This window comes from Culex quinquefasciatus, chromosome 1, assembly GCF_015732765.1.
Source record: "Culex quinquefasciatus strain JHB chromosome 1, VPISU_Cqui_1.0_pri_paternal, whole genome shotgun sequence".
Taxonomy (NCBI): Eukaryota; Metazoa; Arthropoda; class Insecta; order Diptera; family Culicidae; genus Culex; species Culex quinquefasciatus.
The window spans coordinates 102,565,742-102,589,030 of NC_051861.1; the positions used below are offsets into that span (position 1 = coordinate 102,565,742).

General features: G+C 33.3%; 1 protein-coding gene across 1 annotated transcript in view; it reads left to right on the plus strand.

The window, feature by feature from the left end:
- Window positions 1–2,339: 2,339 nt before the first annotated feature.
- LOC6040732 (muscle-specific protein 20) overlaps window positions 2,340–23,289 on the plus strand; it is a 91,019-nt gene continuing 70,069 nt past the window's right edge. Inside the window, exon 1 of the mRNA XM_038252343.1 lies at window positions 2,340–2,718. Within this exon, the coding sequence (XP_038108271.1) occupies window positions 2,695–2,718 (24 nt within the window). The 5' untranslated portion in view covers window positions 2,340–2,694. The remainder of the gene's footprint in view (window positions 2,719–23,289) is intronic.

The following is a 23,289-nucleotide window of genomic DNA, read 5'->3' on the forward strand; positions in this document are numbered from 1 at the left end:
ATTCATTTAATATTCATTTAATAAGAACATTTTATTGAGTTTATTAAATCCAATTAAAATCATTTATTGATTTTTTTCCAATAAATTTTAGAAACATTTATACCAAATAGTTCAGTAAACGTATAGTACCGCTTTAATTTCATGAATTCCCGGGACATTTTTAAATTACAAACCGAATCGAAAAAAAAAAAACAAAAAAATGTTCAAAATCGGCCTATTTCGCAGAGAATTGCTCAATGAAATGTCAATAGTTTAGCTCTTCTTCCTTTCTTTCGCAATATTTCAGAATTATTATTACTTTAAAAAAATACTGAAAAAACTTGTACAATCAATTTAGTATTTTTTAATGGTTTCAGACCTTATTTGAAAAAATATCAGGGTAATTCTCCACCAACTCACACAGCAGTTGCCCCGACCCCTCTTCGATTTGCGTGAAACTGTGTTCTAAGGGGTAACTTTTGTCCCTGATCACGAATCCGAGGTCCATTTTTTCATACGTCGTGACGGAGGGGCGGTACGACCCCTTTCATTTTTGAACATACGAAAAAGAGGTGTTTTTCAATAATTTGCAGCCTGAAACGGTGATGAGATAGAAATTTGGTGTCAAAGGGACTTTTATGTAAAATTAGACGCCCGATTTGATGGCGTACTCAGAATTCCGAAAAAACGTATTTTCATAGAAAAAAACACTAAAAAAGGTTTAAAAATTCACACATTTTCCGTTACTCGACTGTAAAAATTTTTGGAACATGTCATTTTATGGGAAATTGAATGTACTTTTTGAATCTACATTGACCCAGAAGGGTCATTTTTCATTTGAAACAAAAATTTTCATTTTAAAATTTCGTGTTTTTTCTAACTTTGCAGGGTTATTTTTTAGAGTATAACAATATTCTACAAAGTTGTAAAGCAGACAATTACAAAAAAAAATTATATATAGACATATGGGGTTTGCTTATAAACATCACGATTTATCGCGATTTTACGAAAAAAAAGTTTTGAAATAGTTGGTCGTCATCGATCATGGCCGTTCATGGTCACCCGCGACAGACACGGACGACGAAACAAAAAGAAACGCAAAAAGTAACTTTTTCAAAACTTTTTTTCGTAAAATCGCGATAAATCGTGATGTTTATAAGCAAACCCCATATGTCTATAAATCAAAATTTTTGTAATTGTCTGCTCTACAACTTTGTACAACATTGTTACACTCTAAAAAATAACCCTGCAAAGTTAGAAAAAACACGAAATTTTAAAATGAAAAATTTTGTTCTAAATGAAAAAATGACCCTTCTGGGTCAATGTAGATTCGAAAAGTACATTCAATTTCCCATAAAATGACATGTTCCAAAAATTTTTACAGTCGAGTAACGGAAAATGGGAGAATTTTAAAACTTTTTAGTGTTTTTTCGATGAAAAATATGTTTTTCGAATTCTGAGTACGCCATCAAATCGGGCGTCTAATTTTACATAAAAGTCCCTTTGACACCAAATTTCTATCTCATCACCGTTTCAGGCTGCAAATTATTGAAAAACACTTCTTTTTTCGCATGTTCAAAAATGGAAGGGGTCGTACCGCCCCTCCGTCACGAGATATAAAAAAACGGACCTCGGATGCGTGATCAGGGACAAAAGTTACCCCTTAGGACAAAGTTTCACGCAAATCGAAGAGGGGTCGGGGCAACTTTTCCCGATTTCGTGTGAGTTGGTAGAGAATTACCCATCAAGAAAAGGTCTTTCATAAAATAAATTTAATTTTCTGACGTGCAATAGAAATGGCAAGATCCATTATATTGATGAAAAAAGTTTGATTATTGTACCTTTGGCAGCAACCGCTTGTGGTGAAACGGGACGTCAGTTTCTGGACAACTTCTATTCAACTTAAATCAATTTATAAATTCAACAGTTTACTTGCTATTTTGTTTAAGATACGACGTTTTCAAAATTGGTTTTCACTAAAGATATCACCAGCTTTCTTATCGCTTTTAAATTTAAAGTTATTTATTCAGAGCACTTTTAAAACCTTTTTTTATTAATTTGGATTTTTTCCAAAAAAACTGTCAAGTTGTTTGAAATTCAGAACATTTTCCTATTTTCCCTCTCACGGAAAGCGAAACTGTATACTCTGCTTTTTTCTACTTCTTCGCTCTATTATGGTCATATTTTCCCACTGGCGCTGTGGTGCACGTACACTCTCCTCGTGTGGCACACGTGTGTACTTACAACGCGCACAACAACAACAACAACTCCGGCGAATCGGGCGAGGAGAGTGAAAAACTCATTCAATAAAACCACGAAGGCGAAGGCACTGATTTTTCTATATATATAACACAGACAACCCTCCATGAGTACAGGTATTTTGTTCTCATCCTTCGTCCTCGCCGGAGCAGCTCTCGAGTTTTCCTAGTTTTTTTTTTCGCGCGCGATCATTTGTGAGAATTATCAAAAGTGAAGAACGAAACGAGTGTGCTGTGGGAAACGAGAATCAACTGTGAATTTTTCAGCCCAAATAAATAATAAGAAAAGCAAATCCAATCAAGTGATTGCAAGTGCGAAAATTCAAATCTGAAAAAAACAAGCCAATTTGTGCCAGTGAGATTTCCGGTTCGGATATACCCATTTAAGGTGACACCAGAGTCACCTGCCAACGGCTTCACCATTTTCCTCGTCAACTACCAGAACAGCAACAGCAGAATGCCGGGACGTCCACTGTGGCAGGTGAGTGTCGTTGGAAGAGTGATTAGAGCGAGCTGCTGAGAAAACGATTAAAATCGAGAAGGAAAACTGGTTCAATTCAATCAAGGTGTACGATTTGGCCATATTTGGCGGCTGGTTTCGACCTTTTCAGGGCAATCTATAATAATTACAGTGTGAATTTGGAGTGATTAGGAAGAGCAGTTGGGGAAGTGATTAAGACGTATTAATCAGTTCGATCATGAAGGCTTTCTTTAGTAATCTGAAATAAGGGAGCTTGAGCTTTGAAGAGCTGTTTTAGTGATTAAAAAACTAAAAGTTGTTAATTAGCCATGAGAAGTTTTCTCAACACTGGATTTATGTTCACAAATTGAGAAAATAAGGTCACTCCACTTAAGGCTTGTGTGTTGAAATTCCCGAAAAATTGATGCGAAGCAAACGTGTAATTTTTTAAGTAGAGAAGAATGCTACCCACACGCGCCTAGCTGGAGTGTTTGTTTACTTCGGAAGATTAGTGTTGGATTAAAACAATCTAAACACGCCAACGGAAAAAAAGATTTGGATATGCTTGAATTGCTGGAACTAATGAGTATACTGCATAGTTTATTAAATTTGGGTCATTTCTTGACGTCTTGCACATGAGTGTAACTCCGTACAAATTCGCGCTCAAAAATTGGTTGGGCAAATGGTACCTATAACAAGAATGTTGTCCATGACTTTGTCATGGCATCCTTTGATTAAAGAATCTTTTTATACCAGATAGAAATACACCAAACGTAAACAATCAAGCTCTGCTTACGAATGCGAAAAAAATAATTGCTTTATCAATTCTGAAAAGTTGTTTCAACAAGGTCGTAGAAGGTGCCTTTCGCTTTTGGGGCAACGACTGATTTCAGGGTCCAGAAATAGTAAATTGGGTCCTAAAATGAAGCTTAAATTGCTGATATTATTGTTTACAGCGATAAAGCATATTTTTCTGAGTAAAATGACCCTTTGAACGACCACAAAGAGTTTAAAATTGATTTTTAAATCAATTTTGAAAAATTAACCTCGTGGTCCTTCTTGACAGAAAAGTTCCTGCTTGACAGCTCGTTACAAGGGGACCATAGTTGATCCATCGAAAAAATGTTGTCTCGTCATTTATTTTTTTCGCTTTAAAATGAAAAAAAGTGATCAGAAATGGTTTTTGATCGTGTTTTTCACCGTTATACATAAAAATTTAAATAGGGCTTTAGTACCCAATTGAAATGAAAAATATTGTGGATTTAGCTCGTAGCTGGATTTTCTGGCATCTTCTCACGGTCATTGGAAACGGTCGTGGATAGACCTAGGGGTTCCCAGATGGAGTGAAAAAATTCAATTTATAGAAAAATTATGGATTGAAATTTTGCTTTTTTATCACTTCTCCGACATCAGGAATAATAGTTTGAACATGCTCGCAAATTTTTTATTCGATCGGAATAATATTATTTTTCTTGAAAAAACTTTCATTTTTTATCACATGATCACCCCTAATTCTGGCTCGATGCCGCCATCATGCGACCGCGTGCTCCGTTTGTTTGTCAACAAAGCTGCAGCTGGATGGTGAGACGAAGTGAGGAGGGAAGAGATTTTGATATTTTTATGCCCGCATCTGGCCCGCCGCCTATTTCGTCGGTCGTTGAGTCGCCGGTCGTTTCCAGCGACCTAGTCCAGCTAGGAACTGATCGTACAATAAAATCTCTATATGTAAAATGCAACCACACAAAGAAAACCATTTTTTGATTAATACATTCTGAATCGAGATTTGAATGTTTTTCTAAAACAAACATGGCTGCCAATGGCCGATCAAGAATAATACTTTTCAACGCCTAAATGTTATCGCAATCTTACTGTTTAGGAACACGAGTCGGTCATCAAAAATAGTAGCAACATGAGCACTAACATCACGGACGAACGGACATGACACCAGAGTACAATTGTTAATTTGATTTGGTTAACCGCGGTGGATTTTCTTGAAATAATTCGAACTGACAAAAATCCACCAAAGCATCAAGCCATCTCCCAGTCACGACGTTCTAGCAAGATTCTAGCAGAATTCTTAGAGAGCTGGATATTCTTAGAGCATTCTAGCAGAAATGTTCTACCGTTCTAGCAGGATTCTGACAGAACCAGCTCTGCTAGAATATTTCGTGACTGGGCTTGGGAGATTGAGATTGATAACGCGCGCAAACTGCGCACAGTGGAAACAACAATATTTCATTTTTAAATCATTTAAATTTTTGGAATAAGAATTACTGTACCAAAAGTCAAATTACACAGAGATTACTGTACTAAAAGTCAAATTACACAGTAGTTAAGTTAAACGTTTCATGTGATAAAAGTACAACTTTAAATGAGGTCATCGGCCCGATGTGTGCTTAATAGTCCCAACTTTAGTGGTTTATTTTGCTAATAAATTTATAAAAATCACCTCACAAACATAGACTAACTTTTAAACGTAAATTGCGGTAAAATTTTACATAAAAACAATAATTACTTTATTTCCATTTTATGCCTGCAGTTTTTGTACTTTTTTTTTACAGTGCGCAGTTGCTTTGTTTTGGTTCCGTAACGAACAGCTGTTCTTTTGTGCTGGAGCCGAAGTTGACATTTCCCTTTTGTTCTGATGCCGAAGTTGACAGCATGTGTTGGCTACGGGCGAGCTGCCTGTAGTGAGATACAGATGTCGCCCCCTGGCTTTACCTGACAGTTTGCTTGAGTTCGGTTCGTCGCGACGCGTGAGCTCAAAATAATGAAAACAAATCAAATTTTGAAGAAAATTATTAAGAAATTAAATAAATAGGGGAAATATGCCCATTTTAAGCCTAATAAGCGGTCGTGTTTGAATGATGCTGGATAATCTGGATTGTTCCCTGAAATTCAGTAAAACCAAGTACACCAACGAGTAGAGCAACTTTTTGTGAACATTTCAATTTATTTTCACTTTTATTGAAAGCTATGCTAGTCCTTTTACAAGCATTTAAAAATAATATTTCAAAAGTGCATTCTAATCAGTCGAGTGCATTGGGCCACGCCCATTTTTCTATTTTCAGCTTAGTTCTTTTTTTCTTCCAGCGCTCTTTTGGATCTGCTTAGTGCTGCCAAAATTGATGAAATTTTAAGCGAACACTCACGAAAAGTAGCATTTATAGCGAAAGGTTTCCTGGCAGCACTTGCTCACTCCAACAGGCGCTGCACCAGCATGTTGGTGGTGTTGGTGGCCAGCCTTTGTTCTTTATTTGCCTTCGCTCCTCGCTCGGTTTTCTTCAGCCTTCGATTAGAATCGATATTCAAAATTGAAACGTCAAAAGACTTAGCGCGTTTGTTTTTTTGATGGTGCTTGCTAATTATTTACATGTTTCGGGATTATTTTTCATGTGAGTGACTAAGTAATGGTCAAAAGAACAGAAAGCAATTAGAAGCAATTGTATATCTTAAGCGCTTTGAAATCGTTAGCGCAAGTGAAAAGATATTGATGGCGACTTTCGTTAAGCAGTTAACCTCTGATCTTGCGTGGATGTGTGTGCCACCAAAATGATGAGAAATGGTCTCGCATAATAGAAAAGTGCATTAAATTTGATCTTTTTCGCCAGTAAATGGCATAAATTTGCGTGCTTACTCGAGGCGGTGCTGTTGCTGGTAAGTTTGTAGCCTAAATAGTATTTTTGGAGCATAAATCGAGCATCAAACTCTCCATATGACGAAGATAGGTGTTTAATTAGAAAGGGTATATTTCCCCTAGCTAAACTTATTTACTACATTTGTCGCGAACATCGAACATCCTGCTTGCTTTGTTGGTTGACAAATTTATGATTCGCTTTGGATTCGCTTCAAACAGTAATGTTGATATTAATGAAAAAAGTATATCTTCCGTTCACCGCAAAAGAAACAGCGCGCAATTCAAAACTCCTTTTAGCGAATATAGTTCGCCAACGTGAACACAGGCGGCGCTAGTGTTTCATCGCGGTTTCAACGTATTTTGATTCGGCTGAAATTTGAATTTTGTCTCACAAAAATTAGCAAAATTTGTTCGTGGTGTCATGTCCGTTCGTCCGTGCTAACATATAAGTTAGTTTAATAAACTTTTATGAGCTCAATGGCTTTATATCTGAAGATTATTTCACATTCGACCAATTCTGATTTTTTTGGACAATTGTTTTGATTTACTGTTCTAGTTTCAGTCATGGTTACTTTGATTGTGTTATGACTGATTTTTACGAGAGTTTCGCCGAGGAGAGTTAGTTATAAAATCTAAATGTTTTATATCTTTAAAAGGAAGTTGAAAAGCGTTTCCAAAAAGTCTAAATAACTTGTTGAATTTTGTAAAAATATTGGAAACGTAGCTAAATTAATATCGTCTAACGAAAGATCATAGCAATGATGGAAGGCGTCACCTTCGATGATGATGATTTTACAACTTGAGTATTTACAAGTTGAGTATGTTAAAATATTTAAAAACTTAAAATATTATTTTAAGACCAAAATTGAACATGTTTAGAAAAGCTGGTAATTTGTTTTTTGTGTGTTTGTGTTTGAAAAATGGTTCAAAATGCAGTAAGTTGTCTACATTTTTCTTAAAGCAAACCATGCACAAAAAACTAAACTAATTGATTGAGCATGAGGCTGATTCCAGTGACTGTAAAAATGCAGGGATCAAGTCTCCCTAATTGCCTTTTGATTAACAATTGGTTGTAAAAATAGTATGACGAAAATTTTAACGTTAAATGAGTGAGGGTTGATAAGTTTATCAAACAATTCATGTATAAATATTGTTTTAATTAAATGTTTTCAATACATATCAAAACAAAGAAAAACCAACGATAATCGCAAACAAAAATTATAAGGTTTAATTATTTAACGTGGAAGCGCTGTATAAACGGGTTTGCTTGCATCTTCCACGAGTTATAACAATTTAACAAACAAGTTTATTGGGATCAAAATTACCTCTTAGAAAAAAGTTCCAAGAAAACCGGATTCAGCAATTGCAGAGTTGTAATTGCTAACGTGAATGCTGTGATGCCAGTTTCAAGAATTTAAGATAGCATTTCCCAAAAAAAAGTAATCATATTTCTAAATTTTAAAGAATTTATGATAATAACTATTCTTTTTCTTCAAAAGTCCTAAATTTTAAAAACGCATTTTACCAAAAATTGAAAAAAATATAAGTGAACAATAAAAGTAAAGGCAATAGAGTAGTCGCGACCAAATAAGAAACTTTTATTTTTGACTTTCAACGATTTATGTATTTTATTAGCATTTGATAATGAACTTTTTGTTACTATTCGACCTCTATTGCCAGATTTATTCAACTGTCTCATTTTAAACGGAACAATTAGACACTCTACGAAAATCAATATTTTCTAGAAAAAAACATCATGCTTTTGTTTTTAAATTTTATAAAATCCTTCTATTTATACCCAATACATTAATATCAAGTACAAATCATGTTCACGTCCCGAGAAAAGTGACTTGTCCCAAGTGACGAACCCAAATATGCCAATCGCCACATCAATAGAGCGAGTGCACTGGCCACTTCTGCTCCCAGCCAGCACCCACCCACTAATAATCCGTTCATAAACATTTTTGCCTACCGCATAACGAACTCAATTGTTTAAGCCAAATGTGAGCATCGACCGTTTCATCGTTTTGATCGTTTGCGTGAGCATTGCCGGGGAAGTCGAGGGAGTGCAAGCATCAGTGCAATTTTCATTTAATACATGGTTACCTTTTTTCTTAAGGCGTGTGTGTGTGTGTGTGTGAACAAGGAATAAACATAAAATGCAAGAAAGATTGTGTGAGTAATGATAATGTGCACTCTAAAATTAAAAGCCAACAGCAAAACAGAGTGTTCTCTGAGCATGCCAAGCATAACCAAACCACAAACAAAAGTGATTCGAAAAGGAAAACAACAATAAAATAAAAAATGTGAGGAAAAGTGTTAAGAGAGACATCAGTTTTATTGCGGTCTGGTTTTTCAATTGAATTGTAACGTTTCGTTTGGCTCGCATTTGACAGGCTGTGGAAAAGGCAATTTTGCAGGTTTTCAGTTATGGTGATGGATAAGATATCCGTTTCAGGCTTGAGATATCATGATTTTATGTTTTGACAGAACGCCTCGTTGGGTTATGAAAATGTGTGCCGTGAAATTTGAATGCTTGTTTTTATTGCTTTTTATGCCGCAGCAAATGAAATTTAAATGAGTAACTTTCTGTCTTTAACAAACAGTGTTCTGTTGATATGTTTTACGTAGAAAATGAGATTGTAACAGATTGACTTAATTGACTTATGTTTTATTATGCTTCAAATAATTATTTTTTTTTTTAAATTGACTACATCAATCAGTAAGTGAGCACAAAAACAAATAAATATAAAAATATTCAATAACGTCAAGGTACCGATAAAGTCATTGCATCAAACGGTCAAGCATTCTTTTCCTTCAACGGAACATCCAACATCAAATACCAAACACCAACAAACAACCAGCAAAGGTTCATTACATCCCATCGTTAGCGATCCTCGCCGCGTACCAATCTAACCAACAAATAGTGCTAATTTCCATCATTACTGAAAATCAAACACCGCCACCAAATAGAAAAGCCACCCAACCGTGGGTGGTGGTGGTCCATCCAGCCGTCAAATGGCCATGCAAAGGCCCCGATTGTGATCATCATCGTGATGTGATGAGCACCTTCGGAGGGATTAATTAATCGCTCCTCTGCACAACATCATGATGCAGCCAAACGCACTCACACAACACACCAAAAGTAAATGGTGGTGCATCGTATGCCATTAACGTACTTTAATGCAGCTGCATCGTATTTACATGAGGTGAATCTGCATTGCATATTTCCCCCGAAGAAGAGCATAAAATTGCATCAAATTGACTCTCAACGTCAGTTGGGAAGAGATTTGAGGAGTTAATTTGAAGCATTACAGTAATAAATTAAAACAAAACAAAATCGCAAAACTTGTCTCTTACTCTTGAAACAATTAATTTCATAATAAATTCGTTTTTCCCATTTCTTCATTTTTTTTTGTTTTTGCGGCCCCAGATTTTAATTTCAAAAATTATCTTAGAATCCTCTTATTGAACCTCACCCATTTTTCGATTGGGTTGGGTTTTTTCGGATCTCAAATTACTTTTTGTTGAAAGACAAACGAATCACCTTTCACTAGCGTTCAAGACAGCTAAAATCGGTTGAAATGGCACGAAATTTTGATTTTTTTATGTGGTTTTTTTGCGAAAATTGACTAAAATACCCGTTTTTGGAACACCCTAGCACGGTGACATCCAAATGGCCAAACAAAAAAATAAGGGTCTTATTAACGTCATGATTCGAAATCCGGACACTTTTGCTTCGAATTCCGGACACTCGATTTTCTTTATGAATCTCACAAATTTGGACTGAAATGTTAGTGAATGGCATTCTTTAGGTCACAAATAAGCTGTTAACATCAAAACAATCGATAGTTTATATAAAAACTTGCTAGAATTTTAGGAAATCAAAAACATAAATTTCTGCTTTGGCTTCCCGGTGCTTCGGACGCCTATGAAATATTTCCGTTGAAATGTTTCGCATTTCTGGTAAACTTATAATTTTATATTATTTAATTGTTTTGGCATTAACTACAGCGTTCAAACAAACTTTAAATGAAAGTTGATGTTAGAATTTATCAAATAACACAGTTTTGACATTCATAATGCGAACTTATATCCAAATAATTGATAAAACAAAATGAAGTGTCCGGGTTTCGAAGCGTCCGGGAATTCGAATCATGACTTTATTCTAGCCAAGGAACCATCAAAGATGTTTAAGCCCGATCGGAGAACTTTTTTTCGGTTTATACTCATTTCTATTTGAATTGTTGTATATATAAATCTTGATTCTCAGTGCATCAATCGTAAAAAGCACTGTTCACTGTTCGTAAACGAATTCTACACATTAAGCAAAACAAAGTAAAGAAGCCAAATATGAAGGGTGAATAATCAGTCCAACCTGTTCACGACATTTGACTATTTCAATAGAAACAACCACACTTCGCTCACACTTAATTTTTGGCCCTTTTTCAATGTTTGGATTGACATTTTAAAATTGGCAACATTTACGGGTCGGTAACACGGAATCATCAAATTTCACTTTAATGTCACGGAACGTGAAAAAACATAAATATTTTAGAAAAGTATTTTATTGACAGTGATTTTTGAAAACAAACATCTTAACAATACTGAGTATCTAAAACCAATATGATCTTGTTGAATGCAAGTTTGAAAAATAAAAAAAAAATAAGGAAAAAATAGTCAACCTTAACTTAACTTTTAAATCTATGCTACATGAAAAAAAAAACATTCCCGTAGTTATGACAAGAAAAAATCAGTCTTTTTCGTACAAATACTGTTGATGTTGTTTTGAAAAATGGTAAATGGTAAAACATCTTAATCAAATAGCACAAAGAAAACTTTATTTATTTAAAACATTTGAAGTTCATCAGGTCAGATCAGGTCATAACCGAATTTTCGCAAAATATTCATATTTGTAGGCAACATTTTGTACCTGTATTTTTTATTGAGAAAAAATATATTCGAAGATATCATGTATCGTTATGTAAATTTTTCTCACTTCTCAAAAGATGACTGAGAAAAATATATTTTTAAATCCAGATTAAATTTTCGAAACAACCTTTCCCTAATGGGTTTCCTATGCAGATATGACCTTTTGAAAATTTAATCTAGAAATAATTTAAATTATCTAGCATGACAGTTTCTCTTGCTTGCTCACTTCCTCCTGTGCTTTCTATCATTCGGTTTCAGTTCGTCGCTGTCGTGCTAATTTGTCACACGTGAGCAATAGGGTGTAATATCAAAATCGATTTTCCAGCACAGCAATTTTCCAGTTCCTTTTGGGGTCCTAAACAACTCCCCAAAGTATGGGAACGATTGGTTTGGTCCTCACTATGGGCAAAGCGATTCAATTTTTCATATAAATTTGTATGGGAAAAACCTTTTTTTTAGATTTTGACATTTATAAAATCCAAGTTTCACGCTGTACTAAAACCGGATTCATATTCGGATGCTCTGGAAGGTGCTCTACAACTTTCCCCAAGAGAGTATGGTGCTAACTTGCTCATAAAAAAAGATACAGCGTGTTCAAAACTCGTCTAAAACGTGTTTTTTGCCCGAAAATCACGTTTTAGATGAGTTTTGAGGACGCTGTATCTTCTTTCAGGGACATGCTAGCACCATACTCTCTTCGGGAAAGTTGTAGAGCACCTTTCAGAGCATCCGAATATGAATCCGGTTTTAGTACAGCGTGAAACGTGAATTTTATAAATATCAAAATCTAAAAAAAAGGTTTTTCCCATACAAATTTATATGAAAAATTGAATCGTTTTGCGCAAAGCGAGGACTAAACCAATCGTTCCCATACTTTGGGGAGTTATTTAGGACCCCAAAAGGAACTGAAAAATTGCTGTGCTCGCTAAATTTGGACAACTTTATTTTTTTCCATACAACCATATTACACCCTAGTGAGCAACTCGCTACCAAAACCGGAATTTTATTTTATTTGTATTTTTTGATTTGGCTCAAACTTTGTGGGGGCCTTCCCTATGACCATTGAAGCTATTTTGTGTCATTGGTTCACCCATACAAGTCTCCATTCAATTTTGGCAGCTGTCCATACAAAAATGGTACGTAAATATTTAAACAGCTGTAACTTTTGATTGAATTTGCTGATCAATTTGGTGTCTTGGGCAAAGTTGTAGATATTGAGAAAAAAATAGGTACACGGATTTTTTTTGCCGATTTTTTATTAACTTTTTTTTACAAAAACTCAATTTTCCAAAAAACGTATTTCCGCAACTTTTGAGCCATAGAGAAACATGGTCAAAAAATCTGCCGCCGAGTTATGACTTTTTGAAAATAATAGTGATTTTTGGAAAAAAAATCGAAATTTTATGCCAAATAAATATTTTACCTCAATCTTTTATGTCAAATTGAATTTGCACTCGAAAAGTACATTCAAGATTTTTTTTGATAAAGGGCTCCGTTTGCAAGATGTAGCCACCGAAAGTTTGATTTTAACAAAATACAGCGTCGAGTTGAAAACATCATTTAGAAGTCGTTATTGAACATCAAAGTGCTGATATGCAATGATTAGGTTTACGATGGTATGGGACCATCCATAAACCACGTGGACACTTCAGGGGGTGGGGGTTTATGGCGATTGTCCACGATCCATACAAAATAGATTTTTTTTTGTATGGACAATTGTCCACGAAGGGGGGGAGGGGGAGGGGTAACAGATTCCCGAAAAAGTGTCCACGTGGTTTATGGATGGTCCCTTTGGCATGAGTGGCAATTAAAAATATATTTGGGTCATTCTCTACCAACTCACACGAAATCGGTAAATGTTGCCCCGACCCCTCTTCGATTTGGGAGAAACTGTGTTCTAAGGGGTAACTTTTGTCCCTGATCACGAATCCGAGGTCCATTTTTGATACGTCATGAGGGAGGGGCGGTACGACCCCTTTCATTGTTGAACATGCGAAAAAGAGGTGTTTTTCAATAATTTGCAGCCTGAAACGGTGATGAGATAGAAATTTGGTGTCAAAGGGACTTTTATGTAAAATTAGACGCCCGATTCGATGGCGTACTCAGAATTCCGGAAAAACATATTTTTCATCGAAAAAAACATTAAATTAAAAAAAAAATTCTCCCATTTTCCGTTACTCGACTGTAAAAAAATTTGGAACATGTCATTTTATGGGAAATTTAATGCACTTTTCGAATCTACATTGACCCAGAAGCAGGGTTGCCACAAATACAGATTTATCTGTATTTTACAGATTTTTGAGGTGATGAGGTCATACAGAATCTGTATATAAAGAAATACAGATTTCAAGAAAAACATACAGATATACAGATTTTCCCGATTTTTTATTAAAATTAAATAATTTTAATTGTATAAATATATTTTTTTAATTGCTGGATGAGCCCAAACATTAAATTTTCGATTGTATAGCATTTTTATGCATTAAAAAACAATTAAGAATATTTCGTTTTTTGAAAAATTGTTTAAAAATGTCAATACAGATTCCAAATACAGATTTTCGTCCCCCTGATACAGATATACAGATTTTTGACCCTCAAAAATACAGAATAAAATGTGGCAACCCTGCCCAGAAGGGTCATTTTTTCACTAACTCTCAAAATTACCCTACTCCAACAAAATTTCGTTTTTCCATCAACTTTTTTCTAATCGTCTCTTTTCGCAAATAAATCATCTCCCACCTTTTCTAGGACCCGCCCAAAAGACGATCAAAATAAAATAGATGACTCAAATATTCTCGCACCCTCTGTGTCACGGCCAAACCTTGGCAGTGACGAGAGAAAAACCGCCCCAGAATCGCGCTCTCTCAAACTCGAAGACGGTGACGGACGATGAAACATGTTTTCGCGGTCAAACGCGTGACCTGCGTGGTATGTAAACAGAGGAAAAGCCACCGTCACTTGGTGTGGGAATGTCATGTCGTAATTTTAGTCGAAATTATTTTTTTTTAATGGAAATTAATGATTTTTCTTCGCTTAAAAATGATTTGAATTCAGATTTTGAAAATTTTCAAAGTCACTCCACTTGAAAAGAAAATGAAAATGAAGGAAAGCCAGAACACATTTCCACTTTGTATGATCGACCTCGGCCGAATGCCCCCCCGGGTTGTAGAGGAAGCGTGAAAAAATAATGGAATGTGAAAAATAACACAGGAAGGTGGCAAAACTCAGCGTTCCAAAATTAGCTCGATGATCTTTGCACGATGGGGAGGTTATTTTTTTTTTTGGAATTAAGTAGAACAATTTGTGTTTTTGATTTGTTTTTTTTTCAATTCAATTAACCGCTACCAATAAATGTAATGATTGCTACCCTTGCTAAATATTTACACCCCCACCAATCCAACGCCTTTAATTAGATCGAATTTCAATGCATAAATTTAGCCCGACTCCAGTTCAGCCAAAGTGCCTCGATAAATAACTTCATGTGCGCACTCGGTTTGGCGTCTGCTGCTGCTGCATTTGGAATTAAGATACCAATCACAAAAATAACTTAATTAGAAAGCTCGGGCGCGCAATGCACTCACTCTTTGCAGTTTTGCAGTTTTTCACCAACCGAAGCGATAAATTGATGCATCATTACTAGTGCAAGTGCCAGCCCAGGGGCTTCGGAAGGTAAATGCACCAGATGCAATTTGCAATTGCTGCACACCATTGCGGGGAGGAATGGTTTTAAGAGGCAAGAGATGCAAAATAATGCTTCTTTATGTTTCAGAGTGTGTGATTTACACGAAATTTAGGAGATGTTTGTCAGTTGTAGAAATGGAAAAATGTTTTCCCAGTTCATCAGGGGAACATTCATAAAAAGTATCGAACCCACAATTTTTTACATGTGGGTAATTCTCCGCCAACTCACACAGCAGTTGCCCCGACCCCTCTTCGATTTGCGTGAAACTTTGTCCTATAGGGTAACTTTTGTCACTGATCACGAATCCGAGGTCCGTTTTTTGATATCTCGTGACGGAGGGGCGGTACGACCCCTTGCATTTTTGAACAAGCGAAAAAAGAGGTGTTTTTCAATAATTTGCAGCCTGAAACGGTGATGAGATAGAAATTTGGTGTCAAAGGGACTTTTATGTAAAATTAGACGCTCGATTTAATGGCGTACTCAGAATTCCGAAAAAAACGTATTTTTCATCGAAAAAAAAACGCTAAAAAAGTTTTAAAAATCCTCCCATTTTCCGTTACTCCACTGTAAAACATTTTGGAACATGTCATTTTATGGGAAATTTAATGTACTTTTCGAATCTACGGGTCATTTTTTCATTTAGAACAAAATTTTTCATTTTAAGATTTCGTGTTTTTTTCTAACTTTGCAAGAAAATTTTTTAGAGTATAACAATGTTCTACAAAGTTGTAGAGCAGACAATTACAAAAAAATGATATATAGACATAAGGGGTTTGCTTATAAACATCACGAGTTATCGCGATTTTACGAAAAAAAAGTTTTGAAATAGTTACTTTTTGCGTCTCTTTGTTTCGTCGTCCGTGTCTGTCGCGTATACGGCCCAGTTATCGAGCGCCCAGTTACCGAACAACAACTGTATGTTTTGATTTAAATGAAACTTTGTACTTTTATTTAACCATAACTAATGATGCCACAAGACATTTATTAGTACGTCCATACAATCCCCCAGAAAAAAACATGCTACACCATTTAAAAAAATGGCACAATTAGATCAAAATTCACTGGCAGTGTTGCCAACATTTCGTATTTTAAAAAGATTTTCAAGAAGATGGAAAAAATGAAAAATAATGTGACTTAATTTTGAGACTAAAAATCAAATTTGCAATCGATAAGTATATGAGTTTAATCCAATAAAAACTGATTTTTTGTTGATAACGTGACTTTTTTTTTACCTGTTCAAATAATGACGAACACTGACCAACTCTGAAAATATTTCTTAGAAAATTTCAGAAAATTTTCTTTAAATTTGCTTAGAAAATACTGGGTCTGGGAGTGAAATTGTGTCACACGTATTTCACCATTTTTCTATTACTCTATCTCACCTCCCAAGCCCAATGTCACCCCTGATGACGGTAAATTCTCGTTTTTGTAAAAAGGCAAAAACAATACCATTATTTTACAGTATCAGGATTCAGGAATAAATTTGGTTGTTTTTGTCTTCTTCTTTTTTTTTCTTTAATTTCTTTATTCTTTTAAGGGTAACGTCAGTGGGGGTGACTATGGGTCTAAAAACGATACACCTCTCGTAATTTCTTAATAACAAAAACGATTTAAATAACATCAAAAATCTTTCAATGTAGTTCTTAGATAGTTTACTAACATTTTCCCAAAATGTGGTGGATTTTGATGAACACTTTACCTTAAATGCCAATACTTTGAAAATTGACCCAATCTCACCTTTTAGAGGGGGTGACATTGGGTCAAATGAAACTAAAATGATACAACGATATGGTGCAAAAAAAGTCATCCAATAGTGTTTCTTGTTCGTGGGAATCGTTTTGACATGCTACAATGTTTTGTTGGAGATTTTCAAACATTTGGGTAGTGCCTCAACTTTAGACAGCTGCCAAAATAACAGGATTTGTTCAAGGAACGAGTATTTTTTCAGCGAAGTCATCTTAAGATGTCCCCTACACAACCCATTTAACAGAATTCAGTTTCATAGAGAAGAACCTGAGAAATTGTGAAATCCGTAAAAACTCACTTTGACCCAATCTCACCCCCAGACCCAATGTCACCCCCACTGACGGTACACAGCATCCAAGGAAGTTGTTGTCTTCTCATTACAAAATTATTAAATTTTCGGACTTAATCCTCCAACAATCTGATTGTAAAAATAGTCAAACTATGTTGAAAATCATTTTGTAGGCAGTACTTTTAGGGATAAATAAAAAATTGTATCGAATGTTCCTGTACTGTCGAAAATACTATGATGTCTGTAACAAAAATCTTGGTGCAAAAGCTTTGGTTGATGTGCACCGTTAAATGAGCAATTTGCTGAGATTTTTTACATTTTTTTTATTTAACTGAAGCTTTTTAAATTCCTTCCGAAGACCTAAAGAAGCCATTTTGCTTAATCAGTTTGTCCTCATTATTTTACTTTTTTTTTCTGTCCGTATACATTGATTTGAACATTTTTATGATACTTTTTTGATAAAAGTCGCAGTTTTTATTTCATTTTTTAAAAGTTGTGCTCCTGTTTGCTAATTTAAAAAAAAAAACGAAATGCTGAGAATATTCTCAACCTATGGCTTTTATGAACTTTGTTGACACGGCCTTTGGCTGCTGAAATATTGCATTGCAACAAAAAATAAATAAATAAAAACAAAAAAGATTTTCTCAGTGTTGCTATTTTTTTTTATTATCGATTACACGGGAATTTATGGTTCGACTTTCAAAATTAAAAAAAAATTGAATTTTGCGAAATTTTTAAAGTTTTCAGAATTTATTTTATAATCACTTATTTGAGATATTTTCATATGTAAGGCCAGATTTTGAAATTTAGAAATAAAATGGGCAATTTAATAGTAATGAAAAACTGTGATTTTTTTTTGAAGTTACATAATAATGCCTATAACTTGAAAATGATGCACATTATTAAACATTTTACCGAAGAATTTTTTGATTTCAAATTTAATTTTACATAAATAAATGAAGACACCGTTTTAATGTTTCCAGACCTTTTGAAAAAAAAAATGAAAAACCATAAAGAATTTAAAAACTGATTTGAAAATAAGCAAAAAGAATCCGTGTTTGAATACTTTTCGTTGGAGTTCTCATACATACAAAATTGCCGAAAACACCAAATCGGTCAACAAATTCCTTTAAAATATACAGATTTCGAAATTTCCGCAAACTATTTTCGTATGGAAAAATGCCAAATTTGTTTGAAAAATAGTATGGACAATTTGATTATGCAAAATAGTTTCTTTTGACATACCGAATGCATCCATAAAGCTTCAGTCAGATTACTAAAATACAAAACATAAAATTTTAAAAAAGCTCAGTTCGAAGAGAATTCTTTAAATATATTCGAACTAAGCGTTTTCCAAAACGTTTTTTTAATATTAAAAAACAATACATTATATGAAAAAACACACAAAAATATTACAGAAGCCAGACTAAATTATTATGAAAAAAATAATTCTTTGAAAATGTTTATACATATGTTATATTGTTCTCTAAAAACGTTTTTTTTTAAATCAATTTTTAGTTACAAAAAATGATTTGAAAATAAGCAAAAAGAATCCGTGTTTGAATACTTTTCGTTGGAGTTCTCATACATACAAAATTGCCGAAAACACCAAATCGGTCAACAAATTCCTTTAAAATATACAGATTTCGAAATTTCCGCAAACTATTTTCGTATGGAAAAATGCCAAATTTGTTTGAAAAATAGTATGGACAATTTGATTATGCAATATAGTTTCTTTTGACATACCGAATGCATCCATAAAGCTTCAGTCAGATTACTAAAATACAAAACATAAAATTTTAAAAAAGCTCAGTTCGAAGAGAATTCTTTAAATATATTCGAACTAAGCGTTTTCCAAAACGTTTTTTTTTAATATTAAAAAAACAATACATTATATGAAAAAACACACAAAAATATTACAGAAGCCAGACTAAATTATTATGAAAAAAAAAATAATTCTTTGAAAATGTTTATACATGAGCAGTTCTCTAGGATTTCGGTCATTCGATTTTTTTTGTATTTTTTAATCCGACTGAAACTTTTTTGGTGCCTTCGGTATGCCCAAAGAAGCCATTTTGCATCATTAGTTTGTCCATATAATTTTCCATACAAATTCGGCAGCTGTCCATACAAAATGATGTATGAAAATTCAAAAATCTGTATCTTTTGAAGGAATTTTTGATCGATTTGGTGTCTTCGGCAAAGTTGTAGGTATATACGGACTACACTGGAAAAAATAATACACGGTAAAATTTGGTGATTTTTTATTTAACTTTATCACTAAAACTTGATTTACAAAAACACTATTTTTAATTTTTTTATTTTTGATATGTTTTAGAAGGCATAAATGCCAACTTTTCAGAAATTTCAGGTTGTGCAAAATCACTGACCGAGTTATGATTTTTTAATCAATACTGATTTTTCAAAAATCGAAATTTTGTCGTAAAATTTTCAACTTCATTTTTCGATGTAAAATCAAATTTGCAATCAAAAAGTACTTACTGAAATTTTGATAGTGCACCGTTTTCAAGTTATAGCCATATTTAAGTGACTTTTTGAAAATAGTCGCAGTTTTCATTTTTTATTAGTGCACATGTTTGCCCAGTTTTGAAAAAATATTTTTGAAAAGCTGAGAAAATTCTCTATATTTTGCTTATTTGGACTTTGTTGATACGACCTTTAGTTGCTGAGATATTGCAATGCAAAGGTTTAAAAACAGGAAAATTGATGTTTTCTAAGTTTCACCCAAACACCCATTTTCTATCGTCAATATCTCAGCAACTAATGGTCCGATTTTCAATGTTAATATATGAAACATTTGTGAAATTTTCCGATCTCTTCGAAAAAATATTTTGGAATTTTCAAATCAAGACTAACATTTCACAAAGGCCAAACATTCAATATTACGCCCTTTTAAAATGTTTGTCTTGATTTGAAAATTCCAAAAATATTTTTTCGAAAAGATCGGAAAATTTCACAATTGTTTCATATATTAACATTGAAAATCGGACCATTAGTTGCTGAGATATTGACGATAGAAAATGGTGGGTTGTTTGGGTGAAACTTAGAAAACATCAATTTTCCTGTTTTTAAACCTTTGCATTGCAATATCTCAGCAACTAAAGGTCGTATCAACATAGTCCGAATAAGCAAAATATAGAGAATTTTCTCAGCTTTTCAAAAATATTTTTTCAAAACTGGGCAAACATGTGCACTAATTTAAAAATGAAAACTGCGACTATTTTCAAAAAAGTCACTTAAATATGGCTATAACTTGAAAACGGTGCACTTTATCAAAATTTTAGTAAAGTACTTTTGATTGCAAATTTGATTTTACATCGAAAATGAAGTTGAAAAATTTTACGACCAAAATTTCGATTTTTGAAAAATCAGTATTGATTAAAAATTCATAACTCGGTCAGTGATTTTTGCACAACCTGGAAATTTCTGAAAAGTTGGCATTTTATGTCTTCTAAAACATATAAAAAATAAAAAAATTAAAAATAGTGTTTTTTGTAAATCAAGTTTTAGTGATAAAAGTTAAATAAAAAATCACCAAATTTTTTTACCGTGTATTATTTTTCCAGTGTAGTCCGTATCCATACCTACAACTTTGCCGAAGACACCAAATCGATCAAAAATTCCTTCAAAAGATACAGATTTTTGAATTTTCATACATCATTTTTGTATGGACAGCTGCCGAATTTGTATGGAAAATTATATGGACAAACTAATGATGCAAAATGGCTTCTTTGGGCATACCGAAGGCACCAAAAAAGTTTCAGCCGGATTAAAAAATACAAAAATTAAAATTGAAGAAAAAAGACCGATTTCGTAGAGAATTGCTCACATATGTTATATTGTTCTCTAAAAATGTTCAAAAGAACTATTTATGATTTAAGAATTGAAAATGCACAAAAAATACATGTACTAAAAAAATACACTTGATGTAACATATTACAATGCTTTTATTTAAAAAAAAAATCTCATGGCTCTTTTTTTCTATTTTTCTATGTTCATTTTTTAAGGAATGGGAAATCCCATAAAAACACTGAATTATTATTCTTAAATTCTTACTTTTTTTTAATTATTTTTTTGAATGAATAAACACTGAGAAAAATATTACGCAAACAAGAACTAACCGTAATGTAACAATTTTTAAGTATGCTTTAGATTAAAAAACACTTTAAACTATTTGAAGAATTCTGGCACAAATTTTACTGAGGCATGAATAAATTGCTGTCAATGAATATACAATGCTTAAAAATATGCATCCGAACTTTTCATATATTACTCGTTTTGAGCTGACACAATAGTTAAAGAAATATGTACAAGTAAATAATTCTGAATAATATTAAATCCTCTGCTGCCCAAATTTGTTTTCTTTTTTTTATTTTTCCTGTGATTAAGAGGTCATTTTGAGACAATTTTTGTTGTACGAAAAACTTTACTTCTCTTGTTTTATATTTTTGTTGAATTTATTTTTAGTATTTTAATTTTCATTTATCCTGTTTAATTTATTTTTGTTTTTGATAGTATTTGGCCTGTCTTACCTGTCCCTATCATTACGTTTTGCCAATCTATTTTTTTCATGTTTTTCATGCACTTTTTCAATTTTTTACTTGTTTTTCACATTTTCTGCTATGGAATGGCATCATTATCATTTAAATTGTAAAAAAGCACAGAGGCATAGTCAGGGATACTACAAAAATTACTGCATACTTATTTTTTTTATTAATTTATAGGATATATTAGTAAAAATCACAGCCAAAATTGACCACTAAAAAATTACATTTATAAAAAAATTGGTAAAATCATATAAAGCAAGCCAAACTTTTATCCCTAAAATTTTCAAAAAATTAAAATGCTTTTTTTTGTCCATTTTTTTCACTGGGATAACATAACTTATACCAGGAGTGCCAATCATTTGTTTCCTGTGAGCAAAATTTAAATGTTCTAAAATGATTCAAAATCTTTCTCTGTTCCTGATGGCAACACCCTTGAAGAGCGTACCGTAAACCGGGGTGACTTTGATAGGATTTCAATTTGTTTTTGGAATATTTTCGAACAGTAAGGTAAGGTAAGGTAGTAAGGTTTTTCTCAAGATTATTATTTTTAAAACATGTACTGGGGTAGGCCACACAAAGTCCATGCACTATTTCGGAAAAAAAGTTTTTTCAATAATGTTTAAAAAATAGTTACGTTAAAAAAAATTAGTTTTAATTCCGGGGTGACTTTGATAGTCATAGTTTTTCTTGTTAAAATCATATTTAAGATGTTCAAACTTTATTTGTACGCTAAATGTACCATCAATAAAGTAGCTGAAATAGTTTTAAGAATAAAAAAATCAATGTTTATATTTAGTTAACTAAGTGTATAAGCTTTTTAGCAAAATACATATAAATTTTAGGTAAAATTGTTAAAAAATCGGAATTTTGCCTGAAATTTGTTAAAACTTGTTTTGTTTATAAAATTATCGATTTACATTGCATTTTATACTGAATTTCAAGCACGAATCACAGATTTTCACATTTTACATGAAATTTGTTCAACTGAAATTGCCTATAAAGTTGGTGATTTTTTTAAATTGTGCTTCAAAAACAAAATATTATATATTATTTACATTTTTTTAACCTTCTCCTAGTGGAAAATTGTCCAAAGAATCCGAAAATGCATTCCGTTTTCCGATTAAAAATCATGTTCATTGAGAAAATCATGACACTTTGAGAAGTTTAAAATAATGACTTTCATCAACATTTTCTTAACTATACTTAACTTGCTTTTTAAACTTGTCAAAATTTTATGAAAAGTTCTTGTTGAGGTACTTCGAAAACTTCTCTACCACGGTCAGTATGTTTCTAAACCATTCCTTACGTATTTTAACTGTACTCTTCATTTTGCGTAAAAATCGCAAACCTATCAAAGTCACCCCGGCTATCAAAGTCACCCCGTTTTACGGTATTCAAATTCATTTTAGTTTTAAATGCAATGTTTTTCTGATCATGTGTGTGTGTTAAAAATGAATTGAAGTGAGAAACTATAAAGGACTTAAACAGTTTAAATTAAAATTGAACAGAACTTTAATCATTTAGTTTATCATAAAATACTGATTTCAAAATAGTCACGAAAAAATTCTGCAAAAACCTAGCAACCCCTATCCCTCTACAATTCCTTCCTCAACCCCACACCACATCTCCCCCTTCAAGAAAAACCAAAACATCTTTTCTTGCACGAAACCTGCAACCGCGTGCCTAGTAAAAGTGGTTGTTTTCCACGCACCCACATCTCACCTCAGAGGTGTTGCTG